Here is a 25,425-nt window from a genome sequence, read left to right on the forward strand (position 1 = left end):
TAATTTTTTTAAGGATGGAACGGGGTCTTATGACTTCATGTAGAGCTATCATTTCTGCTAATGTCGATGTTTTAGGCGCGCGAGTGTTGACGCGTAATCGGAACGTGTTGTGCATTATTTATCCAAGTGAAACAAGGTGTATTTGGTGCATTAATTATTTTGGCAACTCATCTATTGTATAATAACGTTTTTAGTATTCAGTGTCCAAAGGCAACGGTTCAAATTTCTCACGGTGCTATTTTAATACTTGAAAAGAGGATAAATCAAACTTTTGCATCTTGCAAAATTATTCTGCAACATCAATTAACTGAACCTTCCATATGATATACGTCAAGAAAAACTGTGTACTCTAATTTCCGCAAATTTCACTTTCCTATACACCACTTTTCTATCGAAGAATCTTAAAAGAGCGAAGCCCATAAAATTAACAACGAAATGCGCTGCCATAATTATATATGCATAGTCCGGCCGGCGTATCCTAAATTACTCGCTGATTATGTTTCTCAAAAATCATCCCGAATAATGCATAAAGTCGCTCGGACTGCGATGCTCAGCGCCGGTGGGAACACGCGGTATTCCGAAAAACGGGAGAGCGTACACCGTTTGATTGAAACTCCGAACTCGGAAAAAGCCGAAGTGCAATGTAAAAGGCTCTTCGTCTCGGCGTAACTATGCAAAAAGCCATTTTCGTCGTGTCCTGGCGATGATCATAATTCGCGCGCCGTCTACACTCTTACGCAACCTCATGGACGATCGTCAATTCGAGCCTCCGGGAACGAAGGAACTTACGCCGCCCCGATAGGGAAGAGGGATAATAATGAAGCGTCAGTGCCGCGCGGCCGTCGAGCGATTCTGAAAACTCACGATACTTACTTTCTCCGTAATATATCTTGCGCTTGCGCGCATCCGATCTTTCAAAGAGAAGACAGATAGAGAGAAATAGCTGATGGCTCGAGGATTATAATGATGATCGTTTCGCTCATAGGCGTCATCGGCTATGAGGCTTCGATGTACACCAACGTGTACAACAACGCGTTATGCCGCTTCGGCAATTGTAATCTCTCTCACGTAATCAATCAGTGCTCGATTTCGTCAGTCTCGAGATCGGTAGTGTAAACCGTTTTCACGTGTGAGGTCTTATTGTTATACCGACTGTATGAAAAGAGGCATTCCAGATAGATATCGATCGGTTTTTATGTATCATTGAAGATGCCGTTTGATAGCCGCAGTATTCAGCAATGACTCTTTCATTTTAGAGGACAGTGGCGAAATTTTGTGTGCAGCGCAGTGGTGTAAGAATGTATAGAGAAGGAAGATTTTGTACGGCCCATTACAGATGTGTACAGATTATTAATTATTAATTTAGACCCTGACATGAGTTACATTGCAGTTTGCTTCATACGCAATTAAGTATTCCAAAATCCTGAAGTTGGTATTGTGATTCAAATACGAAAAATACGCAATCCACGCAAAAATGTAAATCACATTTTTTGAAATCTGAATAGTAAAGGAAATTACGCAAAAATGACCTAGTAATGAATGCACACTTTGCAACATTTGGTGTCTACACTTTCACGGTTGGAGCGCTTATGAATTTTGGAACAGCCGAAAAATTTGTGAACAAATGGATTCCATGGGAATCGGTAAATATTACGTAACGCCCGATTTACATGGAAAACGGTCCACTTTTGAGCGATGATACTATGGTGATGGGTCCGATCGTCTTGAGTTTACGTGTATCCGCGTAGCACGTGCTTTTCACATCGTATTGTTGTGTTATCTTTTCATATACTTTGATAATCATGCAAAAATTAAATATTTTAAAAACTCGAATAATGGAATATCAAGTTGCCTTTAACAGTTTAATACGAAAATAATTGTACAACGAGAACCAACACTATTAAACGGTCCCAGTTACTACTTTCTCTTTATTGCGAGTTTAATCGTCGAGAAATTACGAAAGAATGTTTGATTTTTTCAAACTAATTTTGTGCGTTGACTGCATCGTTGATTAATTACAAAATATACGTATGATTTAATAGCTTAATAAAGATGTAATAGCAGGCCATTTAGGGCGATAAAGTGCACTGATGTATGCATACATAATTATACTCGATATAATTAGATTTGACACTGGGCATTATTTTGAAATTGTTTTATTTTTTTATTTAATGTAACATTAAATGCCTTTTAAAAAAATTATTAATTTCATATGTCTGTTGGCCTGTTGGAATCAGTCATCGCCTCTGCCTTGTCTCTACATGGCAATCGAAGCATGCCAGTGCCATTCCACATCATTAATTAGTTGGAATTCACGTTTCATATAATTTTGCGAAAGTTAGCAAGTTTTATAAACGTGATTCTGAGCGTTAATTCTTATCTTTGGAAATATGATGCTTGAAAAGTGGTAATGCATTTTGATAAAAGAAAAACTAACGAAGACAATGCATTTGCCAATGCAAAACATAGTCAGACATAGTTTTTCATTCATCAGTATCGGACCGCAAGACTTAATCTACTTGTTTGCAATAACGAAATTTTAAAACTAAAAGCTCCTTCCTTGGTTTCGGAATCTTCAGTTCGAAGCAGATTCACGAGTGATCGCGGAGTCGAATTGGCAATTGGTTCGAGTCGTTTATACAGCAACAGGACGACCGGCGCACGAAAGAAAGCCAAAACAATTTGCTAACGATCGAGGAAAATAAAGACGTCGAGTTCGTCGCTCGCTCGCTCGATCGGACTCGCGCAGTGACGTCGGCTAATTGAAACGAAAGAAGAAAAGAACGAAGCTCGTGCAACACTGCCTACGAGCGCAAAAACGAGCGAGCGAGTTTCCTACGACCTTTCACCCACTGGAATGCCGCAGCTGTGCGGCGGCTCGTAAAAGTAGGCATAAACGGCTGCGCTGTTATTCGGACTGAAATCGAAGATGCAGCGCTGCATCTATGCGAGCGATGTGCCATTGTGTGCAGCCGCAGAGGAGATACACGTGTGGACGGCTGCCTCGTTTCGGATATATGGCCGATTGAGCGAGTTTGGAAATGCGAGTGAATTAGTGACGAAAATGCGCGTGCGTATGGAGTAACAGGGTTGGATTATCTGCTTAGGGGATTAGCTACTGTAATTTTTTTTACTGTATTGGATATTTTGTAAGCTGATGGTGATTTCAAATTGCCTTTTTATTGACTTCGCTGTAATCGATTTCTCATTGCAACACGCGATCTGTACGTGGAAAATATACGGCCGTAATGCAGTTTGTACTGCGATACTTTTTTTTTATTCGGAAATCCAATAGGAATGCGTTTTAGAATAATAATATTTTCGATAGAATTTGCAGAAGTTCCCTACATAATATACTTTGTTCCACAGCGACAAATAACCATAACGTGTATAGAAAACGTACTTATGAAAAGGCTATTACATAAAGCTACAAAAAATATGATTAAGATCGGATTGTTATTATATACGAGCACTCATACATCTCGAAGCCAAAGGATATTCGCAAAGCGAGATGGAGAAAGAGGTGTAAAGAGCGATGACGGACAGGCGCAAATTGCAGGCGCGAGAATATGCGCAATTCGCGTGTGCGTTCGGGCCATAATAATAATTTCGCGGTGCGCGCGATTTTTACGGTCCACTACGACCAACAATCTCGCATGAGTGTATGTATACATGTATATAATGCCTTGCGGACATGGCGTACTATCGCGCGGCTCTATTCTATGCGCCCGGCGTATGGTTGCGAAAGGGAAATCGTCGCCGGTCCGGCAGATGCGCCAGTCGGCATTAATCATGACGAGGCGGCGAGCTGATAGAGCGAGTCCCAATCATGCAGGTTTCGCGAATTCATTGTCTATACGCGCGAATAATTAATGGTCAGCGCGAGAAATTGTTCGTGTAAACATTGCGCTGAACTCACGCGTGATAGTCCGGTGTGTAACTATGATATTAGTGGAACATTGTTGTTACACGCAACGTTTTCAACGAATAGTACATGCAGTGTTTGAATTTGTTTATTCATATGCGTAGACATACTCGATTTATAGACAACAGCGTCATCAAAAAAGACGTTGGCTGATTTCTTGCTATTCTGAAAATATTATTATAATATTCACAAAAATTATGAAAAGCAAAAAGCTGTCTTTCATCTGATGGATCTCTGACTGCTTTTTTTCATATTTATAAAACGTTTTCCTACTTCTGCGGTACGAGTGACCGATTGATGAGATCCGCTTTTGCCCGCAAAGCCATAGGGAATCTCGTTGCGCGGTTTAGCCGGTTTCTACGAAGTTGCACAGATATGTATATAAGCGATGGATTATCGGCCTGCAGTTTTGATTTATCGCCCTTTCGAGATGGTTGCTCAACGCAACGTGCAGACACAAAAAAATTGGTGGATTGCGGGATCAATCAAGATTTTATGTTATGCATATAACCCTAACGTTAAATTCAATCTCAATATTAGACGAGAAAGTGCATTTGCAGAATAATGGTTAAATATGTTAAAAATATTTTAACGATTTGATTGGATTTAACATTATTGATTCAAAACTCAAGATGATATCTGTACTTGATTTTTTAGATAGAAATTTGTGCATTTCTATGAAAGTGTTATGCATTTATGCGCATCAACTATCTGATCGCAGAGTATATAATAATTATTATAATCGATGTATACGAATCCAGATAATTTTTAGAAACATGCATAGCATGTGGAATTGGCAAGAAGCATCCGACAAACGTTATTGATTTTCACATGGACACAGATAGGATCATTTCAATTCAAATTGATTTCGAATAATAGATGGAATAGCAAAAAACGTTAGCCTACTTTACCCACAGGAGAAAGTTAAGTGAGGCGCATCTAAAATGTATGAAATACTGCAATAATGCTGGAAAATGTTTGTGCTGAACCTTATAGGGGAATACAGTCGCACCTATATTCGAGCTAAAAACTTCGTGGACTCGTGTTGCGTGCCAAGTTTAAATCTTCCTTTTTCCTACGATGTTACAAACATCTTCATCTAATCATGTTTTCGCATCTCTATATGTATCAATTAAGTTTTCCAAAAGTATCCAAATGTTCATAAAGCAATAAATTTTAATGTTCAACCACATGATAAATCGAGTGAAGCTTTAGCTGCGATATTCCTTGTAAAATAATTTTGAACCGCGGGAAGATTTCCAAAGTCAAATTCGATCCTTCACAAATCGCAAGTATGCTGCACATCGCATTAATAAAGACTCGTACAGCAAGTTTCTGGCAAGTTCGAGAGCGATCGAATCCCGCAGCTATACAAGTGCAACTAGGCAATCCGAAAGCCTCATTCACTTTCCTCGGCCGCGCGCATCTCCTTTCTACGTTGATATAAATAAAGCGCGCATCACGCGTATACCTATATAGCGGCTCTCGAGCACGTGTGCTGCATGCACTCAGATCCAGTCGGAATAAGAAGAAGATTCCCGTGTGCATCGGTTCGAAGGAAACCCGCGAATGTCCCCGTGACCTAGACCTTATAGATCGGCGATAGGTTTTTGCGGTGAAATCTGCGCCGTCCCCGATCGGAATTCCGCATAAGTTATTCCGCAGCATCTTCCCCGCGTGTGTGCCGCGCTTAATGTATGGTCCGCCATAGTATATAATGCGAAAGTCGAGCTTAACACGGCCGCCTGCATTCGCGGATGTAAGTAAAAGTGATTTACACTGCCGGCGCTTCGCCGATGGCATTTTCACGCGTGTGTCTATAAGCTATAAACGCAGAGAGGGTTGCGCGCTCGTCGTGCAATGATAATGAGCGCATTATATTTATCTCTCGTGTGGGAGAGAGAGAGAGAGAGAGAGAGAGAGAGAGAGAGAGAGAGAGAGAGAGAGAGAGAGAGAGAGAGAGAGAGAGAGAGAGAGAGAGAGAGAGAACGAAATGGACATTAACGGGCCGTGTTACGCGTTGCCGGGGAAAATGATCTTCGTATAGTACACAGGCCGAAGCCGTAGCGCAGTTTGGTAGCCTGTGAGGGAAAGTCATCTCAGCGCGCCGCTAGAGGAGGGAAAGCGATAAGAACGCCGAGTGGACGTGCAGTGTATTTTTACGATGGCGATCGCCTGTAAACGCGTCGCTTCAAGAAATCTTCACTTGACTATATAGTTGTGCATCGGGGATAATTGGTGGGATGCGTTTAACGCGTGCGAGTGATATCGTGTGAAATCAGAAAGAAAACGAAAATTGCGAACAATCGTCTCAGTGGATAAACTGACGATTCGCCGCGGGTAATAAACGACTTGTTTGCGCGACGTCCGATTTTCTACGACTATATACGAATTCCTGTTTTGCTTTCCTCATTCCATCGTTTATTCACCTGTAACATCCCGGCGAATAAGCATCCAGATGCAATTAGCGAGCGGTTGCGTGCGCAGGTAATAAAATGCTTGCACGTCGAAAATGACGACGTATATAGCTGCAGCTGAACTGAAGTTGTTATTCCTGGACCGTTAATTTATGCAAATAATACTCTAAATTGGGGTTATAAAAAGCTCATACCATGGTAGGTAGTAAAGTTTTAGACGATTTTTTGTCCCATTGCCCAATGTCCTCCCATGTCCTTAGGTATGACATATATTCGGCGAACCCTCCGCTCTATGCGAACTTATTCAAAGTTAAATTTATTTTATACCTCCGGCGGCGTTACGTAATAACGTTCTGAAATAATAAGCTGGTATAAAAGTATCGAATTATTATCATTACGTTATTGATGAAATATTATTCGGCGTCGCAGCTCGCTTGCTCGTGCAAAAATTTCCAAAGCAAATAGCTCTATAAACTCATTAAATTGCGTAAAATTTTTGAGTCTGGAGACGATCCGCCATCAGCGAGCCTGCAATAAACTCCCGCTATAAATCTAACGGAGATAAAATTTCCGAAACGAAACCTGACACACCCACGAAACTGACGAGACCTACAATTAACTTGAGCCGCTCGTGTACATCCGCGTTGCATAGCCTGATCCCACGCATACACAGCTTTTCCAAAACCAACGAAGAAAAAAATAATTATAGCCATCTTCTAAATTTATTTGGAAACGAGTCTGTAACAACAATAATCATAAAACCAGTGGAAAAAAGGTCGGGATACGACGACAAGGCTGCGCGCAGACAACTACACGATACTTGCGACAATGTCGCGCGTGCTGTCCGCCTCCGTAATGATATCGTTGAGAAACTCGACTAATAAAGGATCTATTAAAACGCTTGCTGCGGAAAATGGACGAAGAGAGAAAAGCGACGCCGTAACGAAACCGCATCTTCTCAAGTGCAGCAGCGCGCGCTACACTTGCCACATCGGCGGCGTAGCTCTGCCCAGACGACCGCAAGACACTGCGCGCGCGTGGAGTCTCGAATTTTGAACGTTGATTGTAGAGAGACCGAAGCACGCGACCAGAAATCACAGATGATTATTGTGTTTAATAACGGAGTGCATGCCACTACCCTCGCGTTTGCTTTGGTTTTCGAGATAAGTACGCGAGGACCGGTTTTGCCCTTGAGCTGCTATGCTCACCAATAACTACTGGCGAGCCTTCCGTTGTGGTATTAGAAGTGGTGAACAGATTTTGTTTGTGTTACAGGTATTTTCGGGTGCCGAATAAATGAATTTAGTCAGAAATGCAAATTTGAGTAGTCCATCCTAAGCTAACATGTCATTTCTTTAGACGGCAATTAAAACTGGAAGTTTGCTCACTGTTTAAGTTATTCACTGAAAAAATCAACTTTGCAATTATATGTGATTTATGCTGCCTCCATTTGTCTTATAAGGAGTAACTTTCAAACTAACCGAAATAAGAGTTCATTCTATACATTATCTTTGAAAAAAGCTATGTCTTTAACATTCATTAGAATCAATAAGATGAATGAATTATTACTAGTTGACTTCATAATTGTTACTATAGTATATCTTTCTAAAATTCAAGAATGTTGGCCGAAGAAAAGGTTTCGATTTTACTGATTTTAGCGGGTGTCTAGTCATAAATCCAAATGTGTTGAATATTCATATATTTTATGCATGATTAACTACAGTATACGCCTACAATTATTAAGATTTTGCAATGTCATGCTTTCTGTTATTCCCGACAAATTACGATTATAGCACCGAGCATTTCCACACTTTTGCCAAGAAGATGTATAGGGAGAACCGGCCGAACTGACTTTTCATCAAAATGCATGAAATATTATGATTATAGGTACAGATAAAGTATTGCCCATATGTGTCAAAGATAGTGGGGTCAATCAGCTATTGTGCGTCTATCGCATCGCAAACATTAATTACCCAAGCAAAACTCTCCGAAGAGTCTGACTAAATCAGACGCATCGTGCAAAAAAGTTACGAATCATTCGCTGAAAGCAGGCTCCATCGGAAAAACGCTCTCAGGAGCTGCTCTCTTCGAATATTCGCACGATCGCAAGCCGACTGTATATTATGAGCTTAGACTGCTTCGAAGCAGGGGAGCGTAGCTATCTGCTCGACGCGATCTCGACGCGGGATATTTCACGTTTTCTCACATTTGCGAGCGACTCTTCACCCGATTTTCTTTGTAGATTAAAGCCTCCGCCCGCCGCAGACGTTTCGACACGTGCGCATTGTGCAGCGAGGAGGTGGAGGCTGCTCACTGCAGGTGCCTCGCGCACTAAGATGGGACCGGCGACGAAAAAACAATGTCACTCGACTTCTGCAGCGTTTCTAATGACATAATCCCAAGGAGGACCCGAGCCAATATGCGTTGCAAGCAAGGACGTCGTTGAGAGTTTAGTGCGTTTCTATGTAGTCTTGATCAGCTTTAGCGTTTGCTTCAATTTTTCTCGTGTCTTTCTTCTGTTCTAGATTTTCCCTTTTTGAAACTACTGACGAATTTTGTAATACAATTTTAAGGTTGCGAAATTTCAGTAAAATTGTTGGTACTTGCAATCGATCTATTTGTTCCAAACGACTCGACTTCTGTAGTAGTCGCTTTGAGCCTCTGATGCAATGTAAACATTCCTGGTGTGGGAGAGAAGGCCGTTAACGAAATTAGCGTTAGCCGATGTTCCGATGTTCCTCACGGTCTATTTATCTCTGATGAGGTGGCGAGATGCCTCGTTAAAAAATTTCTCAAGAAAATATTCGCAATTAAACTTTGAAGAATGTATGGATCCAAATAAAAACTTTGTTGTAAATCAGCAATGCAGAGAAAAATGTAAATTTTCACAATCACGATTTGATACGCAATAATTTTATGGGAATAAGTAAAAGAAATATATTACACTTATGAAATGCTTTATACCGTTGAAAATAAAGAGAATCTATTCTTACTGAAAATCATTATAAAATCAGCACAACTCGTGTTACCGAGAATTCATACACATTTGAACGAAGCTTCTTCATCGTGTGCGCAGGTTATTCACTTTCGGTTTAAATTCATATGCGGCGGCCTTTTGCACGTATGTATACACGCGGTGCGCGTATTAGCGCAATGGTATTATAAAAGCCTACAGACTCGAAAAAACGGCAAAAAAGAAGAGTAGTTGAGTTCTCAACATCGACCGTCGCGGTAGAGCGCAAACGTCGAGCACCGCATAGCTATATCAAGGTTGCGCGCAGATTTTCCTAGCTATACACTCGGCGATAAAAGTCGCGGTTTCGCAGGGTAAATTTATGTGACTGCCTCGGTGGCAATAATCGGCGTGTGAGGTTTGATCGTTCGCGCTGGTATATTTAATGGAGAGTCTTTCCTTAACGAGGCAAGATTACCACCGCTGATTTCTCTATTTCTGCGAAGTAGGTGCCTATCCGAACATGTGTGCGGACAGCTTCATCTCTATTATATTCTTTTCATTTTGAATTTTTGTCTACCGGATGGGTGCGATTTCTTCTATGGTTTGCGAGTCGGGAATTGTTGTTATTTTATGTTTTTGTTTATTGAGTCAATGTGTTGCTGTTGTGGGGATGTTTCGTAAGGGGTTACGAGACCGACGACTTGAGTTGTTTAGGAGACAAGAATTCTGATTATGCGCCGTTGACAGTAGTAACAGCCACGATAAGTCAGACTCGCATCTGGCAGCTACATTCTTTCCATTCGGATCTACTAATTATATTATCCATTGTTTCGAAACATCAATCTAATACTGTTGTTTGCGAGTAACAGCATACCACGTTATACTGCATTATCTAAGCTTTTCAAATAACTTTTTACTAAAATAGCTCGTGCGGTTGTAGTTTACGATGATTGAGACATACAGACAGATCTTGATCTGAGTAAGTTTAAATGAAAAGCGATGATTAAACTTTAAGCGGAAATTCCGTACTATACTATATAACCTGAAGGCGCGCGTAAATCGAGCAAAAGTTTACGATCTTGCGGGTGGAGGAGAATCTTCTGACCCCAAGAAACTCTTGTCGAGACTTTCACTATACGATTCCTAACATTATTTACGTCTTCTCAGAGTAAATGCCGTTGTTCGGTTGCATCGATTGAACTAGAAATACTCACTCCTATTTGTACCGTGTATATTATAATTCTTGAAATTATAGATATTCATTGAGTGTGCAATTAAAGAGAAGCACGTTGTACGATTAATGATATAGCGTCGAGAGTATTGAAACTAACTACACATGAATATATATGCATTAAAGTTTAATTGCCGGTATGAAGAAAAAAGAATTGTAATAGTGCGATCAGTTCTCTTCCATTCTTCGGAATTAATTTGTCTCTCTGCGATTTTAACGCAGTGAGTCATGATGATGAGCATAATCTATTTTGTAATAACTTAGAACTCTATAATGAATTAAATAAAAAGGTTAGCTTTATTACGCACCGCCAGCACAATTACAACTTTACGTAACGCGCCGTAATGAAAAACATCAGAAGGTTATTATCACCTGGCTCCCATTACAACGCACCTTCTTTAATAAAAAGTCGGATGCAACTTTGTTTGTCTCAGCAATAATCCACGACTTTGTACACACAAATCGACCCACGGACCATCGCGTCCGATAAAAATCTTTGTATGTACTTCTGCGATGTCGAAGTACAGCAATAGGGTAACGTCATTACGTGCAGAAAAGCGGTCGAGTTTTAATCGGCGATAATCTGCACCCATGGGTATAAGACAACGTATACTCCGATTACGTAAAAGCGATGGATTCGCGCAGCTGCGCTCCAAAATTTCCCTCGATAATTCGCAGTCCTCGCCCGACACTCGCGCATAATATGAGTATTCACTTGCGAGATCTCGAAGAAAATGCTTACCTACCATCTCTCCTCCAGCGAGCGCATTCAGCGGACACTAATTGCAAGCCGGCTCCGCCGCGAGTTAGAAGCAAAACGGGCGCTCAATTATCCTATAAGCAGCACGGCTTGTGTCATTCATTCCTGAACCCATGCGCGCTTCGTCGTTTTCCCTCCTTTCTTTACTTTCGTCCTAGTTGTTAGCGAAATTCGCTGCAGGGACTCGCTCGATCAATTCATTGCACCTGCTGATCGCTGAAATTTTCGAAGATTAGTTCCACGCGTGCACAAAGGCTTATATTCGGGGATATGCGTGCGCGACGCCGCTTCTGCCGGCAGCTCGGAAAATTATAAGACTTTCCAATCGACGCGTCGCTGTTTTAATACCTTCCGCCGTTCGAGAATATACGGCTCTTGCGGTAGAGGCGCCTGTGGAAATTTAACAATAATGAAGCTTCATTATTTCGCACTTGTAAAAGTCGTCGTAAATCCTCGGCAACGCGGCGCGACGGGGATTTTTAAGGAGACATCTTTGCTCGTGCGGAGCTTCATTGCGCTGTAAATATTTCGCGATAGCTCGCGTCAATTTTGATTAACATATTCTGAACGCACGAGATGCCTTACGGTAGCAAATTTCGATTACGGCTATTATGCCGTAGTCCAGTATAAACGAGAGGCGATATTTTCCAATAACCGCAGGCTAGTAAGGCATTTGATTTTCGCGTTATGCTATCGCGCGCGATCATCTACTTTTGACGCAAGAGACGTGGAGTACAAGGCATCCTTAACCGAGTTAAGAAGCAAAAGTCACTGCAGCATCGAGCCCATTGCATAATCTCCGTCGAGAATCAGCTGTGTGCGGGCGAACGACCGCGAGAAATCCAATTTGCCGCAGCACGCGAGGAGCTACTGCAGCTGATGCTTGGCACCAGGAAAAGGAAGCTCGCGCGCGCTCGAGCGAGAAGAATCCTGACTAGCGTTCTATAAGCATACTCATGTTACTCGCTGTAATATTTTCGTCCTGTCGATGGAGCAGACGAGCGTTGAATATGCAGTGTCTACGAGAATGTCTCTTTCAGGAACGTATGGGGAACGGGACCCCTGAATTTACGGGGCTGTATAGACTCGAAATACTTATTGCTGCAGCTGAGATTTGTAGAATGCGCTGATCTTGATGATGAAGTCATAGAGTTTCGGTTGACTAGCATTCTGTTTTGCTATTGTTATACTGGGGCAACTTACATCTAATACTGAGCTGGGCTAAGTAGGTTATTGCACTGGAGTAACCTGTTTAGAGTCATCGGCATTATATAGATATGCATATAATGTGTGTGCATGGGAATGTTTATGAGAACTCATTAAACAGGGGGGAACATAGAAGATATAATTTCCGTATAGAAACCTACATGATAATGACTATGGTAATACAATTATATCTATTATCTATTTAGATTTTATACTCGATCTGGTTATCCAACACGTTGTATCACATACTTATTATGCTATACGCTTGGTTACCGGTGATTGTTTTTCTTCATAAAACGCGCATCCATCAATGCATCAACGAGGCATTCAGTCGTTTCTTGTTACCCGATATTTTTATTTGCAATTGTATTTCAAATCATACATGTGTGTTTTTCACTAGCTGAAAATATAATAATTAAAAAATCGATATCATATCTCTCAATACAGGTATAGGAATAATTAATCGCTAAACGATGCCGCTTCTAAATATAGCTAGGAGACTAAAGAATAGCATTATAAATCGTTCATGATTGACGGCGTTGAAAGTTATTGAATGATCAATCTGTGCACTGCTTTGACTTGTCATACAATGTCTCTAAGAAAAAGAGAGAGAGAGAGAGAGAGAGAGAGAGAGAGAGAGAGAGAGAGAGAGAGAGAGAGAGAGAGAGAGCGGCAGTTAGAGCTGTATAAGTTATTCACCAGATAAACTCTTCTTGTGCAAAATGAGAAAAAAGTGATATACAAAAGTGCATAGCATGAGATACAAATAATACGGTGTACAAAAACTTATACAATTCTCACTCCAGTAACCTGATTTTACTGAGAATCGTCTGGGAAACGTTGGATGTAACTCGCATACTGAAAACATCTTGCATCGCTAGTTTTTATTTATACTCTTGTAATAAACAGGTAGAGCCCAAAAATTATTTAATCAAATGAGAAGACGTCTCTAACCTACACTTGGATGAAAGAACGTAATTTCAAAAAATAATTGACCTATAATCCGTGCAGCTTCCAATTATAATCCTGTGTAGAGTATGCATCGCTATAATGAACGCATCGCCATAAAAAGCTCCACGAGATAAAGAGGTGCAAAAAATCACATACAGGTATATACACACACAGCGCACTGCGGCACCAACCCACTCCGAGATCGCCGGCGAGATCCGACTAACATGCACACACAAATATACCATCCACGGTATGGATGCGCGCGCGCGATGATACGCGGTGATCGCGTCCGACTTTCACCTTTCGCCTCATCCTGCATGGAGAGCTCGTCGTCGTCGCCGCCGCGGCTGACTTTTCGAACTCCAGGTCCGTCTTTTGCCACTTCCTATCCGCGTGTAACAACGTGCTTTGCTCTCGATTTCTCGCGGTGGTTCAGCTCGTCGATGAGCTTCGATCTCGTCTATATCTCGTCTCGTGTACATCCACTAGAAGGGATATCGCTACATGCTGCTCCTGCTTTTTGTTCCGCTTTACTTTCGAGAACTTAAAGAGAGTGATTAGATGGAGCGATGCTAGAGGTTCGACTTTTTACCAAGCGTCTATGGGTCTCTTCGGTCTTTATATAATTTTGCTTTATATGTATGTAGATTCTTTTTTGCTCTCGTTGTAAATAAACTCTAAAACGCTTTCCTCGCCTAATGAAATTTAATTGTTTAATTGAAATGTAAGATTTTGTCATTCATTTTTCATGTGATGATAAATTATATAATAAACTATCAGTATGATTCTTCGGTTACGAATTAATTTAGGAATGCACCAGTATAATCATGCTTTCAGCCTTGCATACCATTCAAGCAAAATTAATTTGCCTCAATTTCATTTACGGAATCAAGCTTATTTAAATTTTTTAACCGAAAAACCGCACAATTAATTAGAAACACCTTAATGGGAAAACACATCGAGCACACAATAAAATTACATAATAGTATGCATCACGTTTTATATAAAAATATCTCCAAACACGCATGTATATTTTAAATAAATTGGGTGTTGAATTATGTTGACAAATGCGTGAGCTTAGACATTTATAGTTCTTCCCGCGCAATAATTGCAGGTAAAACAATTCGCTCTCGCTCTCAGACTTCATGTTTCAGTGACAATGGTATGTTTACCTCTGCAGATCAGTTAAGCTTAGCTCGATATGATTTATAATACAATTCGAAAAGTCGTTTCGATTTTTTACTCAACACAATAAGAAAGCAATTAACAGCTCTGAGTCGTGCGCGCGATCCCGGCGTCGAATAAATATTCATGAAGCTCGGGAGGAAAAAAATGTCAACGTGCGATGCAGTGAAAGCTCAATTACAAGCAAATCAATGAAAGCCGGTATAATTTCAATCAGTAGCGACTACACGCGAGCCATACACACGTGCATCCGCAGCACAGCCGCGCGATCGCTCATCATCCGCCGAGCGATTCGTCGTCACGACTCGGTTTCATTCTCAGCGCGACGTACGTCGCGCCGATCCTTCGATCTTTTGCGCTTATCGCGAGGCAGCGATCCTGTGTATTGGAAAGCGCCGCTCGAGGGGCCCGCGCGCGAGCAAGGTCGCGGACGGCGACGCGAGATCCGATAAGCTCGCGATGGATTGCTCGGGGATAGGATGACACGTAGGCTTTCTTTTTTATACGCTTCTTCGACATTTTCTTGCCTTTGTGCATCGCGCGAGTGCTTGTCTACGTTCGCTTGGATTGGCTGACTTGTGGACGTGGTAGGGTCTCCCGGAGAAATTCTGTGCTTCTAATTGCTTTCGCTGATCTGCATTTTTCTTTGGTTGACGCTATACAGAGTTGAGAAAATTGATTATTAGAGAAAATATTTGCATACAGAGGGATTTTAGAGGTATTTTTGTTGAATGTATCTGAGAGTTTGAAGAGAATTCGAAGATATAAGTACGCAGACATTGCTCGGTCAAACGAACAGCTAATCACAGGACGAATAAAATGATTACAATGTCTATTTTAGAGCAGGATATTAATTCATGCTTTGAGATGCTAAAGTATTTGCTGTTTTAATAAATTACAACTTTTTAGACATAAAATTAAAAGTTCAGCGTATTATGTTTAAAACGAATTTCTTTGCCACTTGAGATTAAGATTATAACTAACAGCATAATAAGCAGTCGCTTCTTATAACAAACAAATTTAGTCGAAATTGCTGCTTATAATTACCAGCCAAGAACACAAGGTCAAAAAATTTGTGTTTTTAGACGAGCACATGACTGAATACATTAGCCTAGTTGCGAAAAAGAAATTGCAGGTTTTCAACTACAGTATAGTTACAGCGTCGTTACTGTACAAAATTTCTGCGGCTACTGAGATTTTTCAGTTTTTTGCTAATTGCATATTGTTTATAACTACGCTACCTGATGTGTCTTTACAGTGTTGGTTCACGGATGGTAACATTACCCTAGTTCGGACAAAAATTTCACGATTTCAACTTCTGCAGCAACAACGTTGTTATCTGTATATACAAATTTTGTGACGCTTTATGTTTCTAGATTAAAATTTTGAAACGATTTTTACCATGCAACTTTCTCAGTGTAGTTCCACGGCGTTATATATATATATATATATATATATATATATATATATATATATATATATATATATATATACACACGCACACACACACACCGTTTGCATTATAGTTATTTTTTTGTTGCTATTTCGTTCTGCATTATGCGCTGTAGTATTTGCTTTTTGAAATATGATGGTTTACGAAAACTCGCAGCTTTCTCGATAGGTCAACGCTGCCTGTCTGCGAATTTGTTAGCCGCAGCCGTCGACCCTTTCAAAAAACAACGCAAACGCGCAAGCTGTACTACGTGGCGTAAATCGACTCATCGGGTAAAATCGTCTTGAATACACGTATAAATCTAGCCGCGACAATGCAGCGACATAAATCATCGAATTTATCGACGATTTCCGTCTTCTACGGAGGCGCGAAATCGCAGCACGCGCCACCGCAGGAAAATTAACGGGCCACTCGCGCGCCTCCGACGTTCATCATCGCACGATATATAGTTGCTTGAAACTTTCATCGGCATGCGGTCATCGAGACTCAAATGCACGATCGCAACGTAACTCGCAGGAGTTATTTTGATCTTTCGTGGAAGATACAAGGCGATGTATAAGCAGAGTAACGATGTTTGACGGTTATTAGCATAAAGCGAGGATCCTTGAGGTCCACGGAAAAGAACAACGGGGACCGGAGAGATTTTACCTAACGCTCGTTACGAAATCCGCCAGTACTGCTGATGTGGAATCTTCAAATTAGAGGGGTCGGGACTTCTAATTTCTACGTGCTTAGATTTTTCGGCAAAACGCCAGTCATCCGTGCACACTTGTATGGGTACTCTGTACAAAGTTCCTTTTCGGATTGCGAAAAATAATTATGTTGGTCCTTGAAAAGCTTCTAAGGTTTGGCGTTAACTCTTGCGCAAAGCATCGTTTGCATTAGTTCAAGATATTTTCATCGTTTACAGTAGCGGACCCTTGAAAAGATTCGTTACTCTGGTCTCTGCGTAAAAATAAATGTTATAAAACAACGCACGACGTACTATTTTTTGTTTTTACCAGTTTTCCAACCAGCACTATAACATTTTCTTCCGTATAAAGAAAGCGCGGGCCTTCATAACACGCACTGAATAAACATCATTTCTCCTTGAAGAAGGAAGGTAACTCGCGTCAATCGACAGCGACTTAATCTCTCTTAATGTCATTGTCCCGGCGCGCGGGGAACACTTGGCGCGCGCGGCGCGCACTTGAGAGAAAGGACGACGCGTGCGTGTGTATGCGCATTCAGCGGTTGCCCCTTTTCCTTTCCTTTCTTCTCACCCAAATGCACGATGACTACACACCGGCGTTGATGTCTCTTCCCACGCGCCGCTGCTGCAACCAGCCACGAGGTGGCAACGTAAAATATAAGTATGTGCCCGAGTGGGCTATATGCACAGCACTCGAATATAATATAATGACATCACTCGCGACTCCTCTCCGCCAAAAGTAGCGGGCCCCAACATATATATATACAATCGCGGCCGTTAATTTCATAATGACCACTTTCTCCGCCGAGAGTCAGAGGCAGAGCTGCCGCCGCGGGAGGTTTTCGCGGTTGCGGGCGATGCACGAAAAATCACATAATAATAATATGCAAAGCGCCGCATGTGCGACCGCAGTGCTCGTTGAGACGCGTCGCCGGGGAGGACAACGCGGGAGGAGATAACGCGACGCGGCATCGTGTGCTGAGGCATAATCAAGACGATATGATGCAAGAGTACAAGGAAGAGATTCCTCGCTCGGTGTATTACGATAATTTCGATGGAGATTGTCTCTGCTGGGTTTATTTTTTAATCTCGTCTCTCCGGTGTCGGGTTTCTGTGTCTGAAAATAATTTTTAATTTAGCGCCACACGGGATATGAAATGATTGTAAGGCTCAATCAGAGGAGACGTTCTTTTTTTAGAGGTGCTGCAAAAAACTAGATTTTTTAAAGTTTATTTAAATTTGGCTAGTGTTTGATGTATGCCGTTGGCTAAAGTTATTGAGTGGCAAGCAGGATATTTAACATATGTATACACGCTAAGATCCTCGTCGAGATTTAAATCGGACATGGAGGCGGGGCTTGAATGTATAATACTGTCTGCTGAACTCGTTTAGCCTGATAATTATGTATCGAATCGGGCAATTTTATTCGATACAAATATCAAAGTGAAACATTAAACCTGATTAATACAACACTTGCAATTTCATACTACAACAATTCTGATAACATTGCTATATTTGTATAACTTTTGCTGTTTAGTATTCATACGCTAAAGATACATTGAAATAGGCCCAACATTTGAATGACACTCGAACATTAATGGTAGAAATGAATTTTAGGAATAATTTTTAGAATTTAGTATGCATTACAAGCTATAAACGTCAATTCGAATCGTCCTTTGTTTGGAACAACAGCAATCATCTAACGTCTGTTATGTACTGCAATATTGATGGCAAAGGGTCAATATTTAAATTGCGGTACAGACAGAACATTCTCAAGCGCACAAATAATCCTCGCTTCACTACAGACACAACGTAAAAAAATCACATCACGCGTCTATCTAGCTATACATTTTGAGTGAGTAAATAATATTTCACAACTGATGAACAAATTACATAAAGTCGATACTTGGTGGAGCAATTCCTCACCGGACAAATGAAAGATGAGCGCAAAAACACATCAAGCCATGAGGGAGAAGAGGCTCAAATTAATAAAAGCACACTTCTCTTAAACCGCGTAACGAGTGGATGACAGAAAGAAATAGAGAAAGTGCCGCTCGAAGAAAGAAGCACACGGAGATGCGTATAAGCAGTAAGCACGCGCGCGCGCGTTTGTCACCGCTACCGGCGATGATGCCTCCTCGTGTATACCTGATCTTTTGAGCGGCTATATAAGCATCCGTCTTGATTTTTCCCCGCGATTTTATGATCGACGAGGGATTTCCATTTCGTTGTCTCCCGACGTACTGCAGCAGCTATACCTGGCGAGCGCTTGCATGCAGAGTTGACTCTTGAACTCGAGGCACGGAAGAACCCAGAGTTTGCTGGGATATATGCGACCGAGGTGTATTATATTACGCTGTGGGAATTTTGATTTCGAGAGAATGCCGCATGTCTTATACGTTGCGCGAGAGGACGGATGGCTACTGGGGACGTTTTTATCGCAGAGATGGATGAAAATTGAAAGCGATGCTTTGTGCAGTGCGAATTATTCACCTTTGGAATGTGACCATATTGTTGTAGATGATTAAAATTTTTGAAAGATTACTTTCTGATAATTATATCGCATAGTTAGTTGAAGTATTTCTCTCCGAATTGAAAGAAACATTTGTTGAATGAAATATACACAAAAGAGTTTTGCGAAGCTCATTTATTGAAACACTTTCTTTGATTATGATAATGACGATTCTGGTCGAGCATTCTCTACTATCGTATAAAGTCACTTGAAACTCGCAGCTTTTGATAAATTATACAGAAAGAAAAAGTAGCGACTACTGTTATAGACCAGTTTGAGAATTAAGATTCTTATCTCAATCAATAATTTTACTACAGAATATCAAAAGTCTTATGCGTATTCAACGACTATTAAATTAGTCTTGATGAGATTTTAAATTTGCTTCATAATTAGTCATCAACGTAATTTAAGTAGGCAATTCGAGGTCGTGAAGCGACCATTAAATTAACTAATGAACGTATATATGAATATGAAGTGGTCCATCGATAAATCATACGTTAATATAATAAATACGTTTTTTGTTTCAGGATTCAACATGAAGCTATACGCGCTGGCGTTAGCCGCGCTGCTGGTGAGCGTTGTCGCGGCCGCCGACGACTCCCCAGCTGATGTTATGGCGAGGAATATTCTTGAATGGATTCAAGGAATTTATCGCCAAGGAGTGAGAAAGAGTGAGTCACAAGTTGTGCTTCATAATATAACAGATATAACAAAAAGGCAATGGAAAGATTTAAAAAATGTCGCGCACTTCTCAACAAAATTATCATTACTGTAAGAACCACTTGATATGAAAAATTTCGATTACCCAGCACGCCAGCAGTCCGATAGCAATGCTTACCTGCCGCCGTACAGTACTCAGAGACCGCCCGAGAAGCCAAGGCCATTCCAACCAGCACCGACCCAGCAGCCACCAAACTATTCAAATCCGAGTCAGAACGAGGTATCGTCGGGTGGCTATCCCGATTACGGCAGTCAGCCGACCTCAGGCCAAGGCTTCTCGTCTACGCCAGGTTTCACCACTCCCCGGCCAAATTACAGCCCCACAAACGGTGGCAGCACCGGTTACAACTATCCCCAGTCGACATTCGGCGCTGGCGGATCATCTCCCTCGTATGGCGGCTACCCAGCTTCGTCGTCCACGACTTACCTGCCGCCGCCCAGCCAACCACCAACTTCCATTGGACCGGGTTACCCTTACCCGTCGCCTGGTAACAGACCTACGCCTGGCTTCCCCACCCCCGGTGGCAGACCTTCGCCTGCACCCGGTCCCAGACCCACGCCAGGACCTGCTCCTGGACCACGACCTGGTACGTTTCATTAAAGCAATGCGCTTTTTCTGATTTCATTAAGTACTTGATTGGTTCATAACTGAGGATTTTTTCACCTTCAGAACCGGCTCCCGGACCAGCACCTGGACCAGCTCCAGGACCTGCACCTGGACCTGCTCCCGGTAATACTTTAATAATCATTTTCTAACAATACAAAAACGAATTAGATCAATTGTAATAATTGATTTGTCGTACTTCGTACAGCACCAGGACCAGCTCCTGGACCTGCACCAGGTCCTGCCCCAGGACCAGCTCCAGGTAAATAAATTGTGCAATTTTAAGTGGAAAACTTTTAAAGATTAATTTTGTGTTCCTTTTACAAACAAAAGGCCCTGATCAACCGGAAGATGATGATCTCAAACATCCCCCGCATATTCACTCCCTCGATGTTCAGTGCAGCAAAACTATGATGACCATTGACATCGAATTTAACCGTGCCTTTGATGGTGTTATTTACTCTAAGGTAAACATATGAATTAATCATTTTTCGACGTATATAAATAACTTATTATTATTTCAATCAAACTTATATAATTTCCAATTCAGGGATTCTTCATGATGCCGCAATGCCGATACGTTGAGCAAAACTCTGGACAGACGAAATATTCCTTCACAGTCAATCTCGATTCCTGTGGAACTCAGTTTATCAATGACTTCGAAGGCGAGGCTGGTCAGGCTTATTTGGAAAATGTTTTAGTTCTGCAGGTACATAAATTATCGAATTTGACTCGATCGACTGTGAATGCTTAAATTTTCGATTTTGATTGCAGAATGAACCCGGTATTCAAGAAGTTTGGGACACCGTGCGCACTGTGCGATGTCTGTGGGAGGGCAACATCAACAAAGCCCTGACAGTGAGCCTTTCGGTAGACATGTTGAATCAGGAGATTGTAACGTTCAGCGGAGACACGGCGACAGCCAAGCTGGATATCCAGGTTGGAAAGGGTCCTTTCGCCCCTGCGGCCAACGGTCTTGTCAAGATTGGTGACACAATGACCCTCGTCGTATCTGTCGAGGGAGATCCCGCCTTCGATCTTCAGGTTCGTATATATTTGCATTTTGAAATTAAATTCGAATCAGAAATCGCCTAGCGATCAATGCAATTGCACGTATGTAAGTACCGCGCGGGCTGCAAAAAAATATGTAGTCGGATCTGCGAGATAAAAGATATGCGTATTCAAAGAAGCGTTGGGATTTAGTGAGACTATCTATAGATTTCTGTATACCATTTATCAGCTGGTGGTTTTTTAACGGGAGCTTAGCGCGCGTTGGTTCAAACTGCTATAGGGGGAACGTGAAAGTTCACGTGACTTATAATGTGACCTAATGCATACACGATCGTCATGGGCAATTAAACTTAATGTGAAAGTAGAAGTCCAAGTTGGCTTCAGTGGGTCAAGCATATAGGAGGAAATAAAATGCCTAGTTGAATTTATATATGTACTGATAACATTTTGAATGATGAACATTATCGAGAATAGGTATATTTTTTAAATTTTAAAATAAAATGTCCTCGCATAGGTGCGCGATTGCGTCGCAAGAGACGAATCGTCAACGAATGTGTACCAGTTGACGGACGAGCGCGGTTGCATTCTAAAACCGAAGCTGTTCGGTGCCTTCCAGAAGACAAATGATACTGGAAATACCGGCGCCTCTATCATTGCTTACGCTTTCTTCCAAGCATTCAAGTTCCCCGATGTGATGGACCTGTTTATCGAATGCAACGTCGAACTGTGCAAAGTTAACTGCGAGCCTTGTCCAGAAGCTAATCAGGTAAATTGAATATGCAGCCCGCAATAATAATGGAAGCTCGCAAAAAGGCTCAAATTATTCTTACATATTCAAATGATTAATATTCGCTCCTCCCCTAGCAAATCGAACCCGGCCGACGTCGTCGTTCGATCACCTACCCTGGCTCGCTGAACTGGACTCGCGAGCACCAAGGTGAAGCTGTGCGAGTGGGTCGCGGCTTTCGCGTGGTAATGCCTGACGACCTGCCAAATCCCGCTGCTCTGTTGCCCTTCGACGAGGAGACTATTCTGGGCGAGGACCGCAGTAAAGAGATAACGCCCGAGGAGATGAAGCCAGAGCTGATGGCTGCAGAGGCTCTTGGAGTCTGCCTTAGTTACAGCGGATTTTACGCGGCTTTTGCCACCATTCTAGTCGCTCTTGCCTTCAGCAGCTTGAGCGCGGCTTTGCTTTACGTTAAGCTTCAGAGAGTACGATTCGAGAAGGGACAAGATCTGCCTAGATGCTCGTGAATGAATTGCTGACGAAGGAGATGATTATTAAAGCAATGGATTTACTGCCCACAACAAAATGCTATAGGCCGGCTTTTCGGGACAAAGTTTGTTAAGCGTGTTCACTGACAAACTTACGAATAGATGGAGCAGTTGCCATTTCAAAGTTCATAGCATTTTCTTAAAATTACAAATCCTTATTTTACAAACTTTAGATTCTGACTGCCAAACGTGTATTTTATCGTCGAAACATCACTTTACAAAACAATATAACAGCATACATCTTTTTGTTTATGTTGTTTGCGCATCGACTTCGGAATTTGCAGGAAGCTTTAGTATTTATACACAAAAGCTATAATATAAAAATCTATGTAGCAGAAATGTTAACTTGATATTCGTTTTTATAAGAACTAACTTTTTTATTCGATGAAATGAAATTCATGTTTTATTGTAACTATGCTATAGTTAAATTTAAATAATTGAATTGAATAACTAAATATATTGAATTTTCTTAACGGCAGTTTTTTAAACAATCAACGTGCATCGATAATTGAAGCTCTGTTAAACGTAGTCAATTTTAAAAGCTCATAACGATCGAGCGATTGAAAAAAGCCTATATTTTGTAAATAATTATATAAAACATATATTTTTCTAAAGCAATGTAATCTTGCGCGTATGCTTTCTAGTATGCAGCAAGCTATACGATATGTGGATAATAAAATTCGTATAGATCGCGGAATTACAGTATAACACTGGTTATTTTTGTTACTATATATTGATGTTTTAGAAAAAAAAGAACGCGTACGTATAGTGTACTAAAATTGCATGTTTTCGGAATTCATTATTTCACAAGTTATATGTTAAAGATCTTATATTAACTTTAATTTTGATATCATTTAATTGGAATAAATTTGTTGAATCGCATAATACCAGAACTTATACATGTAAGCTGAATTTTCGTATGAAACAACTAAACTAAAGCGGCGTATAAATAATAAGTTTATATTGATAAGTATAAAAGGATATGATTCTTTCAATACGCAAGTGCTAATAAGGATATTAAAGTTACCATTTTGTAAATGAAAATTTGCTTCATTATAATATGCAAGATTATAAAAGGTATTACAAAAAATTCATATTTTTATTGTACCATAGTCTATAGTTCAATTTGTATATCAGCAGTTTTGAATGTATCTACAATACGCGTGAGTGCAATGATCAGCGATGAAATTGGACAATTTTCTGCGTAGATTATTGTACTAATATAAAGAAGCAATGTAAATGCACCGATGAATGTATTATAAGTATTTTGTAATAGTAGCTAATTAAACAATGTACCATAAACTTATTGGGTACGTCTTTTCATAAGTATTAATATATTTCGAAAAATACCACGTAAATCATACAAAGCATATATGATATTATTTAACTTTCAAATTCTGAATGAACATGCTAATAATTAATTTTTTTCATCCATTTATCTTTAAAACCGTATTTGTGAAAGAAAGATATTACCGTAACTCTCATACAATAAACTCGTAATACTTGGAAATGAAAAAAATATTTTACGCACTTGAAGTGTTTTCTTTGTTCATAAAGATCTGATTTTGCTGTAGATGAAGTGACTCAATTATGCGTCAATTAGGCGGAAATTGTCATTGTGAAATGCCTATTATCGCTTGAGAACTTTTCTCACTTTCAAGATGGGATTGTTTCATGATGTAATGGATCTTGTGAAAATAAAAATATAATATAAATACGCAACTTAAATTAGAAATAATAGTATATATTTACCACGTTATTACGATTTCCATTTTAATGTTCATTCTATATTGGCTTTAACATTTAAACAATTTGATTCTATTATAATGATTTGAAATTTTCTTCTTGACAAATTACCAAAGCTAAAATGACTTTTAAAATGCAGATAGTTTTGCAAGGAATTTTAATTTTAAATCTAATTTATATTGAAATATCTTGTCATGAGATTATTTCTGAAACTTTTTCCAGATTTTGAAGTTTACCATCTATCTTCTGGCTGCAATGAAGTCCAAGGATTTACATTATGTTAGCGGATGGTAACCATAACTAAAAAATTAACAGATAAAAATCATGTATAATTAAATTTGAAATATAACATTTTTTAAATTCTTGATTTAGATTTGTAATATAACAGTTAAAATTATTGATTTTATAATTATAAAAACTATACGTACCGATTCACTTGATTGCTGTCCAATTATTTGAAAAAGTCTGTCTTCTTTTCACTTGAGCAATTGTTTATTTACTTTAAATAAATGTTCTGTATTGCACTTATGAGAATTAATATCATTAAAAATATTATTGTTATTATAATGAAGCATGCACAAAAGCTGACGCATGCACAACGAATTAGATGTCCCATCTCTACACCGACTCCATGATTCTCGTAATATCTTATTCTTCTATCACGATTCAGCGGCGACATTTCAATTTTTTCTTCTAGCCTATTATTGCTGACACTTGACATCATTTTCCTTTATTTTTGTATCACTCAATATATTCAATCTCAATTTTTTATATATAACAAA

At 40.3% G+C, this 25,425-nt stretch overlaps 1 protein-coding gene across 1 annotated transcript in view; it reads left to right on the forward strand.

Annotated features, from left to right (window-relative positions):
- LOC100115005 overlaps positions 1-24,625 on the forward strand; it is a 28,519-nt gene extending 3,894 nt beyond the window's left edge. Inside the window, exons 2-10 of the mRNA XM_008213093.4 lie at positions 19,815-19,958; positions 20,097-20,594; positions 20,678-20,737; positions 20,820-20,873; positions 20,945-21,078; positions 21,162-21,320; positions 21,386-21,655; positions 22,137-22,388; positions 22,487-24,625. Coding sequence (XP_008211315.1) covers positions 19,823-19,958; positions 20,097-20,594; positions 20,678-20,737; positions 20,820-20,873; positions 20,945-21,078; positions 21,162-21,320; positions 21,386-21,655; positions 22,137-22,388; positions 22,487-22,876 — 1,953 coding nt within the window. The 5' untranslated portion in view covers positions 19,815-19,822 and the 3' untranslated portion in view covers positions 22,877-24,625. The remainder of the gene's footprint in view (positions 1-19,814; positions 19,959-20,096; positions 20,595-20,677; positions 20,738-20,819; positions 20,874-20,944; positions 21,079-21,161; positions 21,321-21,385; positions 21,656-22,136; positions 22,389-22,486) is intronic.
- The last annotated feature ends 800 nt before the right edge of the window (positions 24,626-25,425 follow it).

This window comes from Nasonia vitripennis, chromosome 1 (assembly GCF_009193385.2).
Source record: "Nasonia vitripennis strain AsymCx chromosome 1, Nvit_psr_1.1, whole genome shotgun sequence".
Classification (NCBI taxonomy): domain Eukaryota; kingdom Metazoa; phylum Arthropoda; class Insecta; order Hymenoptera; family Pteromalidae; genus Nasonia; species Nasonia vitripennis.